Source organism: Scyliorhinus torazame, chromosome 5, assembly GCF_047496885.1.
Source record: "Scyliorhinus torazame isolate Kashiwa2021f chromosome 5, sScyTor2.1, whole genome shotgun sequence".
Taxonomy (NCBI): Eukaryota; Metazoa; Chordata; class Chondrichthyes; order Carcharhiniformes; family Scyliorhinidae; genus Scyliorhinus; species Scyliorhinus torazame.
In genome coordinates this window covers 125,999,717-126,021,423 of record NC_092711.1, presented here as the reverse complement: position 1 = coordinate 126,021,423, position 21,707 = coordinate 125,999,717, and the positions used below count along the sequence as shown (strand labels likewise).

The 21,707-nt window shown below is 47.7% G+C and overlaps 1 protein-coding gene and 2 long non-coding RNA genes across 3 annotated transcripts in view; all 3 read right to left on the bottom strand.

The window, feature by feature from the left end:
- LOC140421853 (uncharacterized) overlaps window positions 1-3,177 on the bottom strand; it is a 33,361-nt gene extending 30,184 nt beyond the window's left edge. Inside the window, exon 1 of the long non-coding RNA XR_011947126.1 lies at window positions 1,649-3,177. This is a non-coding gene — a long non-coding RNA (uncharacterized lncRNA). The remainder of the gene's footprint in view (window positions 1-1,648) is intronic.
- LOC140421854 (uncharacterized) overlaps window positions 1-21,707 on the bottom strand; it is a 514,775-nt gene that overhangs the window by 204,355 nt on the left and 288,713 nt on the right. The window lies entirely within an intron of this gene.
- On the bottom strand, window positions 5,497-15,567 carry LOC140421818 (uncharacterized). The gene is made up of 2 exons (XM_072506754.1): window positions 15,219-15,567; window positions 5,497-11,222 (listed from the first exon to the last, which is right to left on the bottom strand). The coding sequence occupies exon 2, from the start codon at window positions 10,775-10,777 to the stop codon at window positions 9,710-9,712; it is 1,068 nt and encodes a 355-aa protein (XP_072362855.1). The 5' UTR covers window positions 10,778-11,222; window positions 15,219-15,567; the 3' UTR covers window positions 5,497-9,709.

Sequence of the window (21,707 nt, the reverse complement as noted above, 5' to 3'; positions counted from 1 at the left end):
GGTGCTTGGGCTGCTTTCTGAGGTTGTTCAATTTTCTGCACAGTAAGCCTGTTTGTCAAAGAATTGCAGTGTTCAGTTACGTTGTTTATATCTCTTTCTAAAACACATCTTTCTTTCATTAACTTGCAATTTTCAAGTTCAATTCGCTCAGTTTTTAATTGCAATTGTCGGTATTTTGACTCCTCTTCAAAATCTTGATTTTGGAATTCTGTTATTTGAAAAGATAACTGCTGGAGTTCAGGGGTTTTGTTTTGTAAATCTGTTTTAATTTCATCATAATGTTCAAGTTTGGATTTTGCAACTCGCAATTCTGTTTTAATTTCATCATAATGAAATTAAGGGGCAGCACGGTAGCATTGTGGATAGCACAATTGCTTCACAGCTCCAGGGTCCCAGGTTCGATTCCGGCTTGGGTCACTGTCTGTGCGGAGTCTGCACATCCTCCCAGTGTGTGCGTGGGTTTCCTCCGGGTGCTCCGGTTTCCTCCCACAGTCCAAAGATGTGCAGGTTAGGTGGATTGGCCATGCTAAAATTGCCCTTAGTGTCCAAAATTGCCCTTAGTGTTGGGTGCGGTTACTGGGTTATGGGGATAGGGTGAAGATGTTGACCTTGGGTAAGGTGCTCTTTCCAAGAGCCGGTGCAGACTCGATGGGCTGAATGGCCTCCTTCTGCACTGTAAATTCTATGATAATCTATGAATGCTCAAGTTTGGATTTTGCATCTTGCAATTCTTCAACAACTACAATTAGTTGGTTTTTAGTGGACCTATACTCATCATCACTTCGCTCAGTATTTAATTGCAACTGTTGGTATTTTGACTCCACTTTAAAAACTTGAATTTGGAATTCTGTGATTTGAACAGATAACTGCTGGAGTTCAGAGGTTTTATTTTGCAAATCTGTTCTAATTTCATCATAATGCTCAAGTTTGGATTTTGCAACTTGCAAATCTGTTTTAATTTCATCATAATGCTCAAGTTTGGACTTTGCATCTTGCAATTCTGTTTTAATTTCATCATAATGCTCAAGTTTAGATTTTGCATCTTGCAATTCTTCAACAACTGCAATTAGTTGGTCTTTAGTGGACCTATACTCATGATCAAATTTAGTTTTTGCAATTGTCTCTTGATGTTTTTGGAGCTGTGCCATTACTGCAAAAGACCATTTCATACGTCTTCCACCATTTAACCGTGTGGTCTTACCCCATGCCTTCTTGATATTATCAAGGGACCACTGTCCTTTGGGGATATCATATTTTGATTCAATTTTTGTGGCAACTTCAGACAGTCCAAATTGTCTACGAATGAAAGATCTAAAATCCCCCAACATATCTTCAACAGAAACATCTGGTATTCCAGCACCCCCCTTGGATGTAGTGGGGAGTAATTTTCTGCCTGCTAAAGGCTCTCAATCTGCACTTTGATTTGGATCAGCCATAAATTTTCTTGATCGCTGACTGCCATGACTATTTTTTCAGTCCCGTTTTATTTTAGTTACTGCAGTGACTAATCTTCCAGCCACGTCTACGTTAGTCTCAACGACTGGCACTTGATTTATTTAACAGTCTATAAAAAATGTTCTTTTCAAGGGTCGAAGTACTGATTGATGCGGCTTTAAGACTTTTAATGGGTGAAAAAGATATTTCTTACCCTAGTCGAGCCGTGGGTTCCGGCTGTCTTCTGGGCCTCCTCCGATTATCTCCGAAGCTTCCCGAAGGTTCCGGACCTCCTCCGATTATCTTCGAAGCTTTCCGTCGTCACCTGGGCCTCCGAAGGTCGTCCTCAGTACTCCCCCCTCCTGACTGGCTCGCCAATTGTAGGAATCTTTAATTGAGGGAATCTTATCCTGCCGACTACGCCAATTGTTGGAATCTGTAATTGAGAAGAAGACTGAGAGCATTCACCCTATCCATGCCTCTCATGATCTTATACACCTCTATAAATCACCCCTCAGTCTCCTATACTCCAAAGAAAAAGCGCTTGGCCTGTCCAATCTCTCCCTATAACTCAGTCCCTGGAGTCCTGGCAACATCCTTGTAAATCTCTTCTGCACTCTCTCCAGTTTAATAATATATTTCCTATAGCAAAGCAACCAAAACTGAACACAATACTCCAGGTGCGACCTCACCAACGTCCTGTACAACTGCAACATAACTTCCCAACTTCTATACTCAGTGCCCTGACTGATGAAGGTCAGCATTCCAAAAGCCTTCTTCACTGCCCTATCTACCTGTGACTCCACCTTTAGAGACCGTGCACCTGAACTCCAAGGTCCCGCTATTCCACGATACTCCCTAAGGCCCAACCATTCACTGTGAAAGTCCTATCTTGATTTGACTTTCCGAAATGCAACATCTCACACTGATCTGTATTGAACTCCATTTGCCATTTCTTGGCCCAATTCCCAGCTGATCAAGATCCTGCAATTTCTGATAACCTTCCTCACTGTCTACAATACCACCTATTTTAGTATCATCTGCAAACTTATTGATCATGTCTTGTACATTCTCATCCAAAATCGCTGATAGAGATAAGCAGATACAGCAAGTAATTGGGAAAGCTAACAGAATATTGCCCTTTATTGTGAGGGGAAAATTGATTACATTAATAGGGAGGTTGTGCGTCCGTTATCCAGAGCACGAGTGGGACGATATCTCGAATACTGAGTACAGTATTGGTCTCCTTGTGAGACCACATCTCCAATACGGAGTACAGTATCGGTCTCCTTGTGAGACCACATCTCGAATACTGAGTACAGTATTGGTCTCCTTATTTAAGGAAGGATGGAAATGTGTTACAGGCAGTTCAGAGAAGGTTTACTAGACTAATACTAGGACTGGGTGGGTTGACTTCTCAGGAAAGGTTGGACAGATTAGGATTGTATCCCCTGGGGTTTAGAAGAGTAAGAGGCGATTTGATTGAAACATACAAGATCCTGAGGGGTATTGACAGGGTGGATGTGGGGAGGATATGTCCTGTTGTTGGAGAATCCAGAACTGGGGGTCACAGTTTAAAAATAACCTGTCGCTCATTTAAAACCAGATATGAGATTTTTTTTTTCCTCTGAGGATCGTGCGTCTCTTCCTCAAAGGACTCTGGAAGCAGAGTCTGCGAATATTCTTAAGGCTGATTTTTGTATTCTTGGTAAGGTGATAGTCTTTGGGGGGGGGGGGGGGGGGGGGGGGGTAGGCGGGATGCAGGTTTGGGGTTAGTCAGATCAGCCACAATCTGATTAAATGGTGGAGCAGACTCGAGGGGCCGAGTGGCCTGTTCCTGCTCCTTGTTTGAATGAGACATCGGCAATAAGGTCTGATTCACTGAGTAGGATCATGTCAGCTTGTTATTGACTGGACTGTGGAGCTGTAGGCATAGCCATGTTTAATAATTAGTTTTAGTTTATGTGTAATGGTCAAGAATTGAATCATAGAATCTCTACAGTGCAGGCCATTCGGCCCATTGAGTCTGCACTGACACTTGGGAAGTGCGCCCTACCTTGGCCCACTCCCCCCCCGCCCTACCTCGGCCCACTCCCCCCCCCCCCCCCCCGCCCTACCTCGGCCCACTCCCCCCTCCCCCCCCCCGCCCTACCTCGGCCCACTCCCCCCCCCCCCCCGCCCTACCTCGGCCCACTCCCCCCCCCCCCCCCCGCCCTACCTCGGCCCACTCCCCCCCCCCCCCCGCCCTACCTCGGCCCACTCCCCCCCCCCCCGCCCTACCTCGGCCCACTCCCCCCCCCCCTGCCCCCCCAATCCCCGAACCCTAACCTTTTGGATACTAAGGGGCAATTTATCATGGCCAATCCACCTAACCTGCGCATCTTTGGACTGTGGGAGGAAACCGCAGCACCCGGGGGAAACCCACACAGGCACGGGGAGAATATGCAAACTTCAGTCTTCTGCCTCCCTCCCTTCTTAAACAGGGGCGTTACATGAGCCATTTTCCAGTCCTCTGGGACCCTCCCTGCCTCCAGTGATTCCTGAAAGATCATCATTAATGCCTCCACAATCTCCTCAGCTATCTCTTTTAGAACCCTGGGGTGCAGTCCATCCAGTTCAGACGTATTCTATTGAAGTATTGTTGCTCCTTTGAACCTTAGTCTATTTGCTCTGATTACGTCACCTTTGCTCATGAGTCGCCAGGTATCTTTATGATACCGCCACGTGGTTCAAGTTCAGGTTATGATTAATAATACAGCACACCGCTTAGTAAGGATTAAACCAACGGTCATTTATTATATACAAGCAATATTAATGCACTAATACTACTATCTATATAATAAACCTATCACTACTGGCCAATACTTAACTTAGGAAAAGCCCACCAGGTCAGGGAAACGAATGGCTTGTCCAATCAGATCTGGCCCGCGGGATTCAAAAGGCTGCTACAGGTCGGTGGCTAGGTGTCTCTACCGGATAGCGATCGCTGGATTCAAACTTACTGCTGCCGGTGGCTGTTCTTGCGAAGGTCTCGAGCAGGCGAAGAGGAGAGAGAGAGATCTGAACTTGGACCCCCACTTTTATAGGGCCCAGGGGCTTCCCGCCTCCCGGGGCGGCCCTTGACCCTGAGTCCCAAGTGATTGGATCTGTCCCCAATCTCTGGGGTCGATGTGTCCAATGGTGAGGCGATTCCTCGATCAGGGGGTGGTCTCTCACCTGTCTTTGTTTCGGCCAATGCAGGCGCCGATAGGTCTGGCCCGGTATTCAATTGCTAATATGTTGCCGGGGATTGCCGATTTAACTGTGGATGTCTGAATAGATGGGCTGCAAACAGTCCTGAATGCAACTGCGGATACCTGGGTTGATGGGCTGTTGATAGCCCAGAGTATCGATCTGGGCTAACTTCCCAGAACCGAATATGCAATACTGTCTGCAGCTGCCTGCTTGTGTCTTCTTAGCTGCTTTTCCCAGCAGTCTTTCGGGTTAGCCACTTTAAACTGGGTTTTGGCCAGATTAATCGGAACGCAGCCATTTTACGTGGCTACAGTATTAACTTGAGAAATTGTAATATAAAACAATGACGAGACTAGTGTCACAATAACTAAGACAGATCACTGCGCAAAATAAACAGAGACATGGTTTTCAGTAGTAATAACAAAGACAGGGCCTGGTAAACAGAATATGTTTCATGCAGTAATTAATAAGGCTGGCATTCCATTTTAAAATGATCTGCAATTAGAATTAAATTTTGAAAATGCTGAAAAATAAATTTTGAAAATAATTAGTTATAATTGTGGAATTAGGGCAGCACGGTGGCGCATTGCTGCCGCACGGCGCCAAAGTTCCAGGTTCGATTCTGGCTCTGGGTCACTGTCCGTGTGGAGTTTGCACATTCTCCCCGTGTTTGCGTGGGTTTCACCCCCACAACTCAAAGATGTGCAGGGTAGGTGGATTGGCCACACTAAATTGCCCCTTAATTGGAAAAATTAATAGGGTACTCTAAATTTATTTTTAAAAACAATTGTGGAAGTAATTTGCAAACAGTAATGGGTTTGCACACAATTAGAGATATTAGTTTTATTTGAAAAGTACCAGGAGACAAGGGTTCAGTTATGTGGAGCGATGAGAGATTTGTGGAATCATTCAACACAAAACAAGACCATTCGACCCATCATATGCGTGTTGTCTCTTTGAAATAGTTCTCCAGTTAATCCCACTCCAGGGCACTTTTCCTACACCTCTAATTTTGCCACTTTGAGTCTGGATCCAATTGCTTTTTGAACGTAATTATTGAAAGTAGTGACCCAGTCAGGCAGTGCACACCAACCAGATCAAAACTTCTGCCTGAAATGAACACCTCCTCATCCGGCCTCTTGCTCCTTTGCAGATGATCTGATTCTTGCTCTCTGGTTCCTCTTGCATCCTCTGGTTCTTGCTGGTTGGAAGTTTCTCCCCATCCACTCCATCAAAACCCTTCATGACCTAAACACCTCAATTCAATCTCGCCTGGATCTACTGACGTTTCTCCCAGATGGTTTGTCCAATAAGGTGCAGCTTCATTGTGTCATTGCTGATGTATTTCTCTCGCTCCGTCAAGTGGATCAGATGCTTGATCTGGGCATTCCCCGAGTGCGGAACCTCAAGGCTCTTCACGTCATTCACAAACCACACGCCATTGACACATCGGTAAAGCAGAATGCTCAGCTTGTGAGAATGTGTCTTACCAGCTGGGTCACAATTGCTCACCGAGGCAGAGAGTGTAAAAGTCATCGTCCTGCCGAACATTCTCATAACGCGGGCGATTGACCTTTGGCCGCTGGATTAACGTCCTTTGACCTTTTGGGGAAAAGGTAACATATCACTGAGTCTTCAGTTTGAAATTGCTGCTCGATAATGTCGGAATAGATGTTTTACCCATCATGTCATATCCTTTGATGTCCCAGGCATGGCTGAAACTTTCTGACGTATACAGCCTCATGGTAAATGGGATGGTGGTAATATCATGGTGTTGGCTGATGGCATCTGTGGGTAAAAGGTGCACTTGGTAGACCAGCAAACTTTCCTGGAGCAAGTAGCTGGAGGTTGCCTCGGGCAGGCTTCCTCTGGCTTGGAGATCATACAGTTTCTCTGGGCCAACATGGGGTTACAAATGTGGTGCAGCATTTTCTTAGTATGGGCAGGATGCAGGGACAGCCAACTCACCAGGGCTTGGAAAAGGACCACTTCATCTTCCACAACCAGGTCAGATCTTTGGAGGAGAGCAGAGAGTTGGTGCGGTTCCATCGATATCCAGTCTGGGGACTTTATGATAGTGCCAATGTTCCAGGCTATAAACCGGAAGCATTTCTCTTCCAGTTGGGTCAGGCCAATCAGCTTGGCATATCTCTGCCATGTAATGATGCGGTTGGAGGAGCCCAGAGCTGCCACATTGGCCAACATGAACTGCTGGCAGCTTTCATAGAATTTATCATAGAATGTACAGTGCAGGAGGCCATTCGGCCCATCGAGTCTGCACCGGCTCCTGGAAAGAGCACCCTACCCAAGGTCAACACCTCCACCCTATCCCCACAACCCAACAACCCCAACCAACATTAAGGGCAATTTTGGACACTAAGGGCAATTTATCACGGCCAATCCACCTAACCTGCACATCTTTGGACTGTGGGAGGAAACTGGAGCACCCGGAGGAAACCCACGCAGACACGGGGAGAACGTGCAGACTCCACACAGACAGTCACCCGAGGCCCTGAAGCTGTGCGGCAGCACTGCCGCCCTCTGACCCTCCCTCTCTGTGTCCCTCCCTCTTTCTCTTTTCTGTCTCTCTCGGTCACTCCAACTCTCTGTATCTCTCTATCCCGGTCCCTTCCACTATCTCTGCTTCTCCTACTCCATACCTGTATTGCAGTAAAATGCTACAGTAAAGTATCAGGGATCAGTGTTGGGACCACAATTGTTCACAATTTACAGAGATGATTTGGAGTTGGGGACCAAGGGCAATATGTCCAAGTTTGCAGACGACACTAAGATAAGTGGTAAAGCAAAAAGTGCAGAGGATACCGGAAGTCTGCAGAGGGATTTGGATAGGTTAAGTGAATGGGCTGGGGTCTGGCAGATGGAATACAATGTTGACAAATGTGAGGTTATCCATTTTGGTAGGAATAACAGCAAAAGGGATTATTATTTAAATGATAAAATATTAAAACATGCTGCTGTGCAGAGAGACCTGGGTGTGCTAGTGCATGAGTCGCAAAAGGTTTGTTTACAGGTGCAACAGGTGATTAAGAAGGCAAATGGAATTTTGTCCTTCATTGCTAGAGGAATGGAATTTAAGACTAGGGAGGTTATGCTGCAATTGTATAAGGTGTTAGTGAGGCCACACCTGGAGTATTGTGTTCAGTTTTGGTCTCCTTACTTGAGAAAGGACGTACTGGCACTGGAGGGTGTGCAGAGGAGATTCACTAGGTTAATCCCAGAGCTGAAGGGGTTGGATTACGAGGAGAGGTTGAGTAGACTGGGACTGTACTCGTTCGAATTTAGCAGGATGAGGGGGGAATCTTATAGAAACATATAAAATTATGAAGGGAATAGATAGGATAGATGCGGGCAGGTTGTTTCCACTGGCGGGAGAAAGCAGAACTAGGGGGCATAGCCTCAAAATAAGGGGAAGTATATTTAGGACTGAGCTTAGGAGGAACCTCTTCACCCAAAGGGTTGTGAATCTGTGGAATTCCTTGCACAGTGAAGCAGTTGAGGCTCCTTCATTAAATGTTTTTAAGATAAAAATAGATAGTTTTTTGAAGAATAAAGGGATTAAGGGTTATGGTGTTCGGGCCGGAAAGTGGAGCTGAGTCCACAAAAGATCAGCCATGATCTCATTGAATGGTGGAGCAGGCTCGAGGGGCCAGATGGCCTACTCCTGCTCCTAGTTCTTATGAGCTCTCACCAATGATTTCAACGTTTGAACGAACAACACTCTGTTAGAGCAGGCAGGAATCTTTAGCTCCTGACTTTCACTGCCTGGTTTTGACAAGATTACTTAGTGGTCGGGAACAATAAATTCCACCCATCCCACACAGGAACCACCAACATAAAACCCTCAAAAACAAACAAAACTCCCGAGGGACATAACAGGTGCGCAATATCAGACAAAACAAAATGTTTTCCAAGCCAAAGGGGAGGTAAGAGCACAATTTGGATCAGTGAAGTGGGTTTAACACCCAGCTCTCCCTCAACATCACTTCTCTTGACCCTCTCCACTGACTCCAAAATCTCACACTGGGTGTCTGGCACCCAATTGGAAAAATAAATAATACATACATACATACATATATATATATATATATATATATATAGGGGACTCGATAGGGTCGGTGTCTGGAGGCAGCTTCCTTTTATGGGGAAGATTAAAATTAGTGTACATAGTTTAATAATAAGAGAGCTCCCTCTTAAGATGTGGAGATGCTGGTGTTGGACTGGGGTGGGCACAGTAAGAGGTCTTACAACACCAGGTTAAAGTCCAACAGGATTGTTCCGAATCACTAGCTTTCGGAGTGCAGCTCCTTCCTCAGGTGGGTTCCACAATCACATATATAGACAAAGTCAATGATGCAAGATGATACTTTGAATGGGAGTCGTGGCAGGTAATTAAGTCTTTACAGGTCCAGAAGGTGCAACAGGAGAGAGCGATAATCACAGGTTGGTTAAAGAGGTGTGAATTGTCTCAAGCCAGGACAGTTGATAGGATTTTGCAAGCCCAGGCCAGATGGTGGGGGATGAATGTAATGTGACATGAATCCAAGGTCCCGGTTGTGGCCGTACTCATGTGTGCGGAAATTGGCTATAAGTGTCTGCTAGGCGATTCTGCGTTGTCGCGCATCCTGAAGGCCATGTTGGAGAACACTTACCCAAAGGTCAGAGGCTGAATGCCCTTGACTGCTGAAGTGTTCCCCGACTGGAAGGGAACATTCCTGCCTGGTGATTGTCGCGCAATGTCCGTTCATCTGCTGTCACAGTGTCTGGATGGTCACAACCTCTGCAAGACAGGTCAGATCATCGACATGGATACCACCATTACACGGGAGAACACCACCCACCAGGTACGGGGTACATTCTCGTGCAACTCAGCCACCATTGTCTCCCTCATACGCTGCGGGAAAGGATGTCCCGAGGCGTGGTACCATCGAAAAAGTCTCTATAATCAGTGTGACTGCCTTGGTGTCTCAGCAGGTTGGATGAACAAGTGAATCCCTTCCCACACACAGAGCAGGTGACCGAATCAGGTAGGATGAACAAGTGAATCCCTTCCCACACACAGAGCAGCTGAATGAACCTCTCCATTGTGAACTCGCTGATGTCTCAGCAAGTTGGATAAATCACTGAATCCCTTCCCACACATGCAGCAGATGAATGGCCTCTCCCCATTGTGAATGCGCTTGTGTGTCTGTAAGTGGGATGACTGAGTGAATCCTTTCCCACACTCAGTGCAGGTGAATGGCTTCTCCCCAGTGTGAACTCGCTGGTGTCTCTGCAGGTTGGATGAATCACCAAATCCTTTCCCACACACTGGGCAGGTGAATGGCTTCTCCCCGGTGTGAATTCTCTGATGTCTCAATAGATCGTATGACATTCTAAATCTCTTGGTGCAGTGAGAGCAGCTGAACGGTCTCTCCTCAGTGTGACGGTCTACCTGATGGCCCATCAGTGCAGGGTTTAGAAAGCAACTCCCACAGTCAGAGCATTTAAAATGTGTCTCATTGCTTTGGGTGCCTTGTTGTTCCAACAGACTAGACGACAGAGTGACTCCCTTTCCACACATGGAGCAGGTGAATGGTCTCTCCCCAGTGTGAATGTGACGGTGTCTCACCAGGCTCGATAACTGAGTGAATCCCTTCCCACACTCCGAGCAGGTGAACGGTCTCTCCCCGGTGTGAATGTGTTGGTGTTTCAGCAGGAGGGATGAGTGAATGAATCCCTTCCCACACTTGGAGCAGGTGAACAACCCCTCACCTGTGTGGAATCTCTGGTGATTCCGCAAGGCGGATGACCGCGCGAATCCCTTCCCACACTCGGGGCAGGAGAACGGCCTCTCCCCAGTGTGAACCCGCTGGTGTGTCAGCAGGTTGTATGAATCACTGAATCCCTTCCCACACTCAGGGCAGGAGAACGGCCTCTCCCCGGTGTGAACTCGCTGGTGCCTCTGCAGGGTGGATGAATCAATTAATCCTTTCCCACACACTGAGCAGGTGAACGGCTTCTCTCCGCTGTGACTGCGCCGATGGGTCTCCAGCTCACAGGGAGCACGGAATCCCTTCCCACAGTCCCTACATTTCCACGGTTTCTCCATGTCGGTGGCTGTGTCTCCAGGTTGGATAGTCAGTTGAAGCCTCGTCACGTGTGAGGTCTCTCCCCGCTGTGAATTGTGTGATGATTTTGAGGCTGTGTAACTAGTTGAAGCTCTTTCCAGTCAGTAAACTGGAACACTCACTCGCGTGTATCTCGGTGATTTTCCAGTCACACTGATGTATGTAACCCTTTGAAGCAGACAGAACACACAAACATTTCTCATTCTAGATGCAAACAGATCCCGTAACAGCCTCCCCGAACAGGCGCCGCAATGTGGCGACTAGGGGCTTTTCACAGTAACTTCATTTGAAGCCTACTTGTGACAATAAGCGATTTTCATTTTCAAAAGCTGATGATATTCATGTCCTGATGAATCGAGTAACTGTCAGATCTTGTCTTGATGTTTGGTTTGCGATGTCTGTCTGCAAATCCTCACTTCTAATATCCTGTGAAAGGAATTTACAAAATTCATTCAGGAGACCAGGATAGAAATGCAGAACAGACAATTCTAGTTTCTGTGGAACATTCTTTCCTCCCTCAATCTTCAAAATCTGCAAATCTCCAGACCACACGGTCTCCCTCATTTCCCCCCTGCAATATATACACTCGCAATTCTCCTGAAAGTACTGATTCAAGCTGATGGACAGATCCATGCTGACTACCTCCTGTCCTGGACTCAGAGATCACAGGAAGTGGGAGCAGAAGTAGGCCACTCGCTCCATCAGGACTGCTTTGCCATTCAGTAAGATTATGGGTGAAAAGTTTGCCCCTTTGTCTTCCCTTTTCACCCCACCAGCCTCCGCATTCAAAGGACAATTTGAATTGAACCCCACCACCCCAGTCAGCATTCTGCAGGGACCACTGTGACACCCTCGTTCACTCCTCCATCTGTTTAGCAGCAAGAACAAAGAAATGTACAGCACAGGAACAGGCCCTTCGGCCCTCCAAGCCCGTGCCGACCATGCTGCCCGACTAAACTACAATCTTCTACACTTCCTGGGTCCGTATCCCTCTATTCCCATCCTATTCATGTATTTGTCAAGATGCCCCTTAAATGTCACTATTATCCCTGCTTCCACCACCTCCTCCGGTAGCGCGTTCCAGGCACCCACTACCCTCTGTGTAAAAAAACTTGCCTCGGACATCTACACTAAACCTTGCCCCTCTCACCTTAAACCTATGCCTCCTAGTAATTGACCCCTCTACCCCGGGGAAAAGCCTCTGACTATCCACTCTGTCTATGCGCCTCATAATTTTGTAGACCTCTATCAGGTCATCCCTCAACCTCCTTCGTTCCAGTGTGAACAAACTGAGTTTATTCAACCGCTCCTCATAGCTAATGCCCTCCATACCAGGCAACATTCTGGTAAATCTCTTCTGCACCCTCTCTAAAGCCTCCACATCCTTCTGGTAGTGTGGCGACCAGAATTAAACACTATACTCCAAGTGTGCCCTAACAAAGGTTCTATACAGCTGCAACATGACTTGCCAATTCTTATACTCAATGCCCCGGCCAATGAAGGCAAGCATGCTGTATGCCTTCTTGACTACCTTCTCCACTTGTGTTGCCCCTTTCAGTGACCTGTGGACCTGTACTCCTAGATCTCTCTGACTTTCAATACTCTTGAGGGTTCTACCATTCACTGTATATTCCCTACCTGCATTAGACCTTCCAAAATGCATTACCTCACATTTGTCCGGATTAAACTCCATCTGCCATCTCTCCGCCCAAGTCTCCAAACAATCTAAATCCTGCTGTATCCTCTGACAGTCCCCATCGCTATCCGCAATTCCACCAACCTTTGTGTCGTCTGCAAACTTTCTAATCAGACCAGTTACATTTTCCTCCAAATCATTTATATATACTACAAACAGAAACGGTCCCAGCACTGATCCCTGTGGAACACCACTGGTCACAGCCCTCCAATTAGAAAAGCATCCTTCCATTGCTACTCTCTGCCTTCTATGACCCAGCCAGTTCTGTATCCACCTTGCCAGCTGACCCCTGATCCCGTGTGACTTCACCTTTTGTACTAGTCTACCATGAGGGACCTTGTCAAAGGCCTTACTGAAGTCCATATAGACAACATCCACTGCCCTACCTACATCAATCATCTTTGTGACCTCCTCGAAAAACTCTTATCAAGTTAGTGAGACACGACCTCCCCTTCACAAAACCATGCTGCCTCTCACTAATACGTCCATTTGCTTCCAAATGGGAGTAGATCACGTCTCGAAGAATTCTCTCCAGTAATTTCCCTACCACTGAAGTAAGGCTCACCGGCCTGTAGTTCCCTGGATTATCCTTGCTACCCTTCTTAAACAGAGGAACAACATTGGCTATTTTCCAATCCTCCGGGACATCACCTGAAGACAGTGAGGATCCAAAGATTTCTGTCAAGGCCTCAGCAATTTCCTCTCCAGCCTCCTTCAGTATTCTGGGGTAGATCCCATCAGGCCCTGGGGACTTATTTACCTTAATACTTTTTAAGACGCCCAATACCTCGTCTTTTTGGATCACAATGTGACCCAGGCTATCTACACCCCCTTCTCCAGACTCAACATCTACCAATTCCTTCTCTTTCGTGAATACTGATGCAAAGTATTCATTTAGTACCTCGCCCATTTCCTCTGGCTCCACACATAGATTCCCTTGCCTATCCTTCAGTGGGCCAACCCTTTCCCTGGCTACCCTCTTGCTTTTTATGTACGTGTAAAAAGCCTTGGGATTTTCCTTAACCCTATTTGCCAATGACTTTTCGTGACCCTTTCTAGCCCTCCTGACTCCTTGCTTAAGTTCCTTCCTACTTTCCTTATATTCCACACAGGTTTTGTCTGTTCCCAGCCTTTTAGCCCTGACAAATGCCTCCTTTTTCTTTTTGACGAGGCCTACAATATCTTTCGTTATCCAAGGTTCCCGAAAATTGCCGTATTTATCCTTCTTCCTCACAGGAACATGCCGGTCTTGAATTCCTTTCAACTGACACTTGAAAGCCTCCCACATGTCAGATGTTGATTTGCCCTCAAACATCTGCCCCCAATCGAGGTTCTTCAGTTCCCGCCTAACATTGTTATAATTAGCCTTCCCCCAACTTAGCACATTCATCCTAAGACACCCTTATCCTTGTCCACCAGCACTTTAAAACTTACTGAATTGTGGTCACAGTTCCCAAAATGCTCCCCTACTGAAACTTCTACCACCTGGCCGGGCTCATTCCCCAATATCAGGTCCAGTACCGCCCCTTCCCTAATTGGACTGTCTACATATTGTTTTAAGAAGCCCTCCTGGATGCTCCTTACAAACTCTGCCCCGTCTAAGCCCCTGGCACTAAGTGAGTCCCAGTCAATATTGGGGAAGTTGAAGTCTCCCATTACCACAACCCTGTTGTTTTTACTCTTTTCCAAAATCTGTCTACCTATCTGCTCCTCTATCTCCCGCTGGCTGTTGGGAGGCATGTCGTAAACCCCCAACATTGTGACTGCACCCTTCTTATTCCTGATCTCTACCCATATAGCCTCACTGCCCTCTGAGGTGTCCTCCCGTAGTACAGCTGTGATATTCTCCCTAACCAGTAGCGCAACTCCGCCACCCCTTTTACATCCCCCTCTATCCCACCTGAAACATCTAAATTCTGGAACGTTTAGCTGCCAATCCTGCCCTTCCCTCAACCAGGTCTCTGTAATGGCAACAACATCATAGCTCCAAGTACTAATCCAAGCTCTAAATTCATCTGCCTTACCCGTAATACCTCCTGCATTAAAACATATGCACTTCAGGCCACCAGACCCGCTGTGTTCAGCAACTTCTCCCTGTCTGCTCTGCCTCAGAGCACCACTGTCCCTATTCCCTAGTTCTCCCTCAATGCTCTCACCTTCTGACCTATTGCTCCCGTGCCCACCCCCCTGCCATACTAGTTTAAACCCTCCCGTGTGACACTAGCAAACCTCGCGGCCAGGATATTTATGCCTCTCCAGTTTAGATGCAACCCGCAGTTTAGCACAGGGCTAAATCGCTGGCTTTGAAAGCAGACCAAGGCAGGCCAGCAGCACGGTTCAATTCCTGTAACAGCCTTCCCGAACAGGCGCTGGAATGTGGCGACTAGGGGCTTTTCACAGTAACTTCATTTGAAGCCTACTTGTGACAATAAGTGATATTCATTTCATTTTTTTCATCTCCCTCAACCTCTTACTACATTTCCTCCAATGCATTCGCAGTAAAGGTGCAATACCCACCCCATTACCTCCTCTTTGTCCAAGTTTCCAAACTCTCCTTTCAGCTGAAGCCGCGTTTCATTGCCCCTCCTTCAATTTAGTCTACTTCATGTGCTGCTCCTAATGTGGTCTCCTATACACTGGGGAGACTAAATGCTGACTGGTTGACCGGTTTGCGGAACACCTTCGCTCTGTCCACAACCTTCCTGTCAGTTGCCATTTTAACTCACCATCTTGCCTTTTGGCCTGCTGCAATGCTCCCAGCTCGATCTCCGGGGGTCGCTCCCTGCGCATGCGTCCTCCTTCAGGTTGCGCTCAGGTGGCGCTCGCGCATGCGCCCTCCTATATATCGCCCAGTTTCAAAATGGCGGCCATGGATCCGGGCCTTTCACCGGAACCGCGAAAGCGCCCGGCATGGTGCAAACGGGGTACCGGGAGTATCATATTCGGGGTTAGGAGGCTCTACTCAGTGTTTATGAAGCCTGCCAACCCAGGCGACGGCTCCACCGCTCCCTCCTTACCGGGTGATTTCTCAATTTAAATCACTGCTGATTCCAACCCAACTCCCACCTTCAGTAGCCAGACTGCGCATGCTCTGCATCACAATGCCTGGCTGATTGACGGAAGGTCCTGACCAATAGAAAGAGGGGGCAGGTCTGGAGGACTGGTCCTCCAATCAATCGGAGTGAACAGGGGGCGGGGCTGAGCCCGGATCTCCCTCATTGGCTGAAACTCTGCATCATTTTGAAGTTGATTTGTCTCAAACTCCAGGAGAAAACTGGGCCTTTCTGTTTGTGGCTTTAAACAGATGAAACCCTGTGGGTGTGGAGCAAACATTTCAATATTTGTTACTGAAATGTGGAAATCTGAAACAATTCACAAACAATTCAAGGCTGAGTTAAAGAATTAACTGGGTAGAGCTGTCACAGGGAGAGCCCCTGGTTTCAATAAGTTAACTGGCACGGCTTCAGTGGACTGGGAAACCAGAAAGGGAGATTCCTGCAACTCGAGATAAAATATGTCCCTGTCAGAGACCTGGTTTACTAGATGGTTCTGCGGTTCAAGGATCAAATCCCGCCATTGCAGATGGAAAAACCTGGAGTTAAATGATTTCAGAGTTGATCCCTGAGTTAGCTGATATCCCATCGGTATCTGTTGGCAAGACCAATGTATTTAAAATGGAGGCCAAAAATGGGATTATGCACACATGGAATTTGTGAACTCAGGATAATACTGAGGAGGAAGGGAAAGCAGCAGCCACTTCATGTTCCAAGAGAAGTGGGGTCTGGCTGTGCAGATATCAGCTTTTACAGAGCACATGGTTACATAGCTTGTAGTTTCACCATGGATGGAAAATCTCTGAATGGTTCCATTCAAATCACTCGATTTGAGAATCAAAGAACTAATAATAATCTTTATTATTGTCACAAGTAGGCTTACAATAACACTGCAATGAAGTTACTGTGAAAATCCCCTAGTTGTCACACTCCGGCGCCTGTTCGGGTACACTGAGGGAGAATTCAGAATGTCCAATTCATGTAACAGCACGTCTTTTGGGACTTGTAGGAGGAAACCGTAGCACCTGGAAGAAACCCACGCAGACACTGGGAGAATGTGCAGACTTCACACAGACAGTGACCCAAGTCGGGAATCAAACCTGGGTCCCTGGTGCTGTAAATCAACAGTGCTAACCACTGTGCTACTGTGCCTAACATTGAGAGAGGAAGGTTTGTGTTATTGCTGATGAGAAGCAGCAGCTCCACTCAGACACGCACATACTATCTATCCATTCTATCTATCATACACATCGAAACAGAGAAATAGGAGCAGGAGAAATCTATTCGGTCCATCGAGCTTACTCCACCATTCAATATGATGATAGCCAAACATCTAGCTCAGTAGTTTTGTTCCTGTATCCTTTGATCCCTTTAGCCACAGGAGCTATATCTAATTCCTTCTTGAAAACATACAATGTTCTGGCCTCAACAGCTTCCTGTGGTAGAGAATTCCACACGCTTAGCACCCCATGGGTGAAGAAATTTCGAAATGTCTCCTCATTTCAGTCCGAAAAGGTTTACCCAATATTCTTAGACTATGGCCTCTGGTTCTGGACACCCCCACCATCGGGAACATCCTTCCTGCATTTACCTAGTCTAGTTCTGTTAGAATTATATAAATTTCTGCGAGATCCCACCTCATTCTTCTAAATTCGAGCGAATTCAATCCTAGCTGACTCAATCTCTCCTCATAGTCAGTCCCACCATCCCAGGAATCAGTCTAGTAAATCTTCGCTGCACTCCGTTCAAAGAATCACAGAATAATACAGCAGAGAAGAGGGCTTTGGCCCATCGAGTTTGCCCCAACGCATGAAAAACACCTGACCTGTCTACCTAATTCCATTTGCCAGCACTTGGCCCATAGTCTTGAATGTTATGACATGCCAAGTGGTCATCCAGGCTCGTTTTAAAGAATGCGAGGCAACCCGCCTCTACCACTCTCCGAGGCAGTACATTCCAGACCATCACCACCCTCTGAGTAAAAACGATTTCCCTCAAGGCCCCCTTAAAATCACATCAGAGCAACAACATCCTTCCTCAGATAAGGAGACCAAAATTGCACACAGTATTCCAGGTGTGGCCTCACCAAGGCATTGCAGAACTGCAGCAAGCCATCTCTATGCCCAACATACAATTTGCCTTCTTTACTGCCAGCTGCACCCGCATGCTTACCTGCGACTGCTTTATGAAGACACCCAGGGCTCGTTGCTCATTCTCCTCGCTCAATTTGTAGCCGTTGCGATAATAATCTGCCTTCCTGTGTTTTGCTACCAAAGTGGATAACCTCACATTTATCCCACATTAAACTTTATTTGCCATCCATTTGCCCACTCACCCATTTATTTCTCCTCTTTGTTTATTTTAAATAAGTTAGCAACTACTATAAAATGATACACAATATAACTACCATAGTCATTTTTAGTCTGGAAACGTGAACCTGCCATTTCACTCTCAGTCAGGGACAGATCCCAGTTTTACACCAATCTCTGATTTGACAGCACGTTTCCAGCATTCACCATTGTTCTTCCTGACTCTAAACACAGTTGTAAAGGAGCTTCTGTTCCATGTCTAAGAGCTCTGAAGCAGGAAAGAGAGTGGCTGGGACATATTTCTTACACACCTCAGGATTAACCCACACGGGGACTTTGCTGTCACTGAAGAGAGATGAGAAAGACCAAAGTCTTGTTTCTCCCTCTCAGTGTGACCCTGAAGGACTGTGTCCAGGCTGAAGTTCTGTTCCTGCCATGTGATCCTCCCCCAGATTGTCCTTTCTGAGCTCCAGACAGGTGATGTTAAACACTCAGGAAAGAAAGATAAAAATTTACAATAATATATATATATTTTTTTTAAATATATTTTATTGAAGATTTTTCGATCACAATTTTTTCCCCTTACACATCAAACATAACAAAAAAGAAAATTTAACAGTGAACAAATGGCTAACCAACATGGTAAACTAATCATTTAACATAAACTAAAACTCCCCCCCCCCTCCCCCCTGGGTTGCTGCTGCTGGTCATCTGTCTTCCCTCTAACGTTCCCCTAGGTAGTCGAGAAATGGCTGCCACTGCCTGGTGAACCCTTGAGCCGATCCTCTCAGCGCAAACTTCATCTGCTCCAGTTTTATGAACCCCGCCATATCATTTATCCAGGCCTCCAGCCCGGGGGGTTTTGCTTCCTTCCACATGAGTAAAATCCGACGCCGGGCTACTAGGGACGCAAAGGCCACAACGTCGGCCTCTTTCGCCTCCTGCACTCCCGGCTCATCCGCAACTCCAAATAAAGCTAGCCCCCAGCCTGGTTTGACCCGGACCTTCACGACCGTCGAGATCACTCCCGTCACTCCCTTCCAATACCCCTCCAGTGCCGGACACGACCAAAACATATGGTGCGTGGTTTGCCGGGCTTCCGCCGCACCTCCCACATTTGTCCTCCACTCCAAAGAATCTGCTCAATCTTTCTCCCGTTATGTGTGCTCTATGTAGCACCTTGAATTGAATCAGGCTAAGCCTGGCGCACGAGGAAGAGGAATTTACCCTGCTTAGGGCATCAGCCCACATACCCTCCTCTATCTCCTCCCCTAGCTCTTCTTCCCACTTTCCTTTTAATTCGCCCACCAGCTCCTCCCCCTCTTCCCTCATATCTCGGTATATCTCTGACACCTTGCCCTCCCCGACCCACACCCCCGAAAGCACCCTGTCCTGTATCCCCTGTGCCGGGAGCAGCGAAAATTCCCTCACCTGTTGTCTTGTGAACGCCCTCACCTGCATATATCTAAGGAAGTTTCCCCGGGGCAACTTATACTTTTCCTCCAATGCTCCCAAGCTCGCAAACGTCCCATCTATAAATAAATCTCCCACCCTCCTAATTCCCAACTGGTGCCAGCTCTGAAATCCTCCATCCATCTTTCCTGGGGCAAACCTGTGGTTGTTCCTGATTGGGGACCCCACCCGGGCTCCCCGCGCACCTCTCTGTCGCCTCCATTGTCCCCAAATATTCAATGTTGCCGCCACCACTGGGTTCGTGGTAAACTTTTTTGGTGAGAGCGGTAGCGGCGCCGTCACCAGCGCCTCTAGGCTCGTCCCTTTACAGGACTTTCTCTCCAGTCTTTTCCACGCCGCTCCCTCTCCCTCCATCATCCATTTACGAATCATCGCCACATTGGCGGCCCAATAGTAGTCGCCCAAATTCGGTAGCGCCAATCCTCCTCTGTCTCTGCTACGTTGTAGGAACCCCCTCCTTACCCTCGGGACTTTCCCTGCCCACACGAAGCTCGTGATGCTCCTGTCTATTTTTAAAAAAAAGTTCTTAGTGATTAGTATAGGGAGACATTGGAATACAAATAAGAACCTCGGGAGGACCATCATCTTAATTGCCTGCACTCTGCCCGCCAACGACAGAGGCTGCATGTCCCACCTCTTGAAGTCCTCCTCCATTTGTTCTACCAATCGTGTCAGATTAAGTCTGTGTAAGGTTCCCCAACTCCTAGCGATCTGAATCCCCAGGTATCGGAAGTTTCTTTCCACTTTCCTTCGAGGCAGGCCTTCTATCTCTCTACTCTGGTCCCCAGGGTGTATCACGAATAGTTCACTTTTCCCCATATTAAGCCTATATCCCGAGAAATCTCCGAACTCCCTCAATATCTGCATGACCTCTGTCATCGCCCCCACTGGGTCCGTCACATACAACAGTAGGTCATCCGCGTATAGCGACACTCTGTGTTCTTCTCCCCCACTAATCACCCCTCTCCATTTCCTGGAGTCTCTCAACGCCATGGCCAGAGGTTCAATTGCCAACGCGAACAACAATGGAGATAGCAGGCATCCCTGTCTTGTTCCCCTATATAGTCGGAAATACTCCGATCTTTGCCGACCCGTGACTACACTTGCCGTTGGGGCCCCATAAAGGAGTTTGACCCAGCTAATAAACCCGTTCCCGAACCCAAACCTCCTTAACACCTCCCATAAGTACTCCCACTCCACCCTATCAAATGCCTTCTCTGCATCCATTGCCGCCACTATCTCTGCCTCCCCCTCCACTGGTGGCATCATTATCACCCCTAATAGTCGTCGCATGTTGACATTTAGTTGTCTCCCCTTTACGAACCCTGTCTGGTCTTCATGCACCACCCCCGGGACACAGTCCTCTATCCTCGATGCCAGTACCTTTGCCAGCAATTTGGCGTCCACATTCAATAATGAAATAGGTCTATAGGACCCGCACTGCAACGGATCTTTATCCTGCTTCAGAATTAGCGATATCGTCGCCTCCGACATTGTCGGGGGTAGGGTCCCCCCTTCTCTGGCCTCGTTAAAAGTCCTCACCAGCAGCGGAGCCAACAAGTCCACGTATTTTCTATAAAATTCCACCGGGAACCCGTCTGGTCCCGGAGCCTTCCCTGCTTGCATATTCCCCAGCCCCTTAATAACCTCGTCCACCCCAATCGGTGCCCCCAGGCCTTCCACCTCCTGCTCCTCCACCCTCGGGAACCTCAATCGATCCAGGAACTGCCGCATCCCCTCCTCTCCCTCCGGGGGTTGGGACCTATACAGTCCCTCATAAAAGGTCTTGAACACCTCGTTTATCTTCCCTGCTCTCCGCACCGTAGCTCCCTTTTCGTCTCTAATTCCCCCTATCTCCCTCGCCGCTGTCCTCTTTCGCAACTGATGGGCCAGCAGGCGGCTAGCCTTTTCCCCATATTCATACCTTCTCCCCTGTGCCTTCCTCCACAGCACCTCCGCCCTTCTGGTGGTCAAAAGGTCGAACTCCGTCTGGAGTCGTCTCCTCTCCCTGTACAGTCCCTCCTCCGGGGTCTCTGCAAATTCCCTGTCCACCCTTAAAATCTTGCCCAGTAATCTTTCCCTTTCCTTGGCCTCTGTTTTCCCTTTGTGGGCCCTAATGGAGATCAGCTCTCCTCTGACCGCCGCTTTTAGTGCTTCCCATACCACTCCCACTCGGACCTTCCCGTCGTCATTGGCCTCCAGGTACCTCTCAATACACCCCCGCACTCTTCCACACACTCCCTCGTCCGCCATCAATCCCACATCTAATCGGCAGAGTGCTCGCTGCTCCCTTTCCTCTCCTAGTTCCAGGTCCACCCAGTGTGGGGCATGGTCCGAAACCGCTATGGCTGAATACTCAGCTTCTTCCACCCTTGAGATC

Bases quoted from the DNA above. Each gene is read 5' to 3' on its own strand.
- LOC140421818 (XM_072506754.1), bottom strand. From the start codon at position 10,777: ATGGAGAAACCGTGGAAATGTAGGGACTGTGGGAAGGGATTCCGTGCT.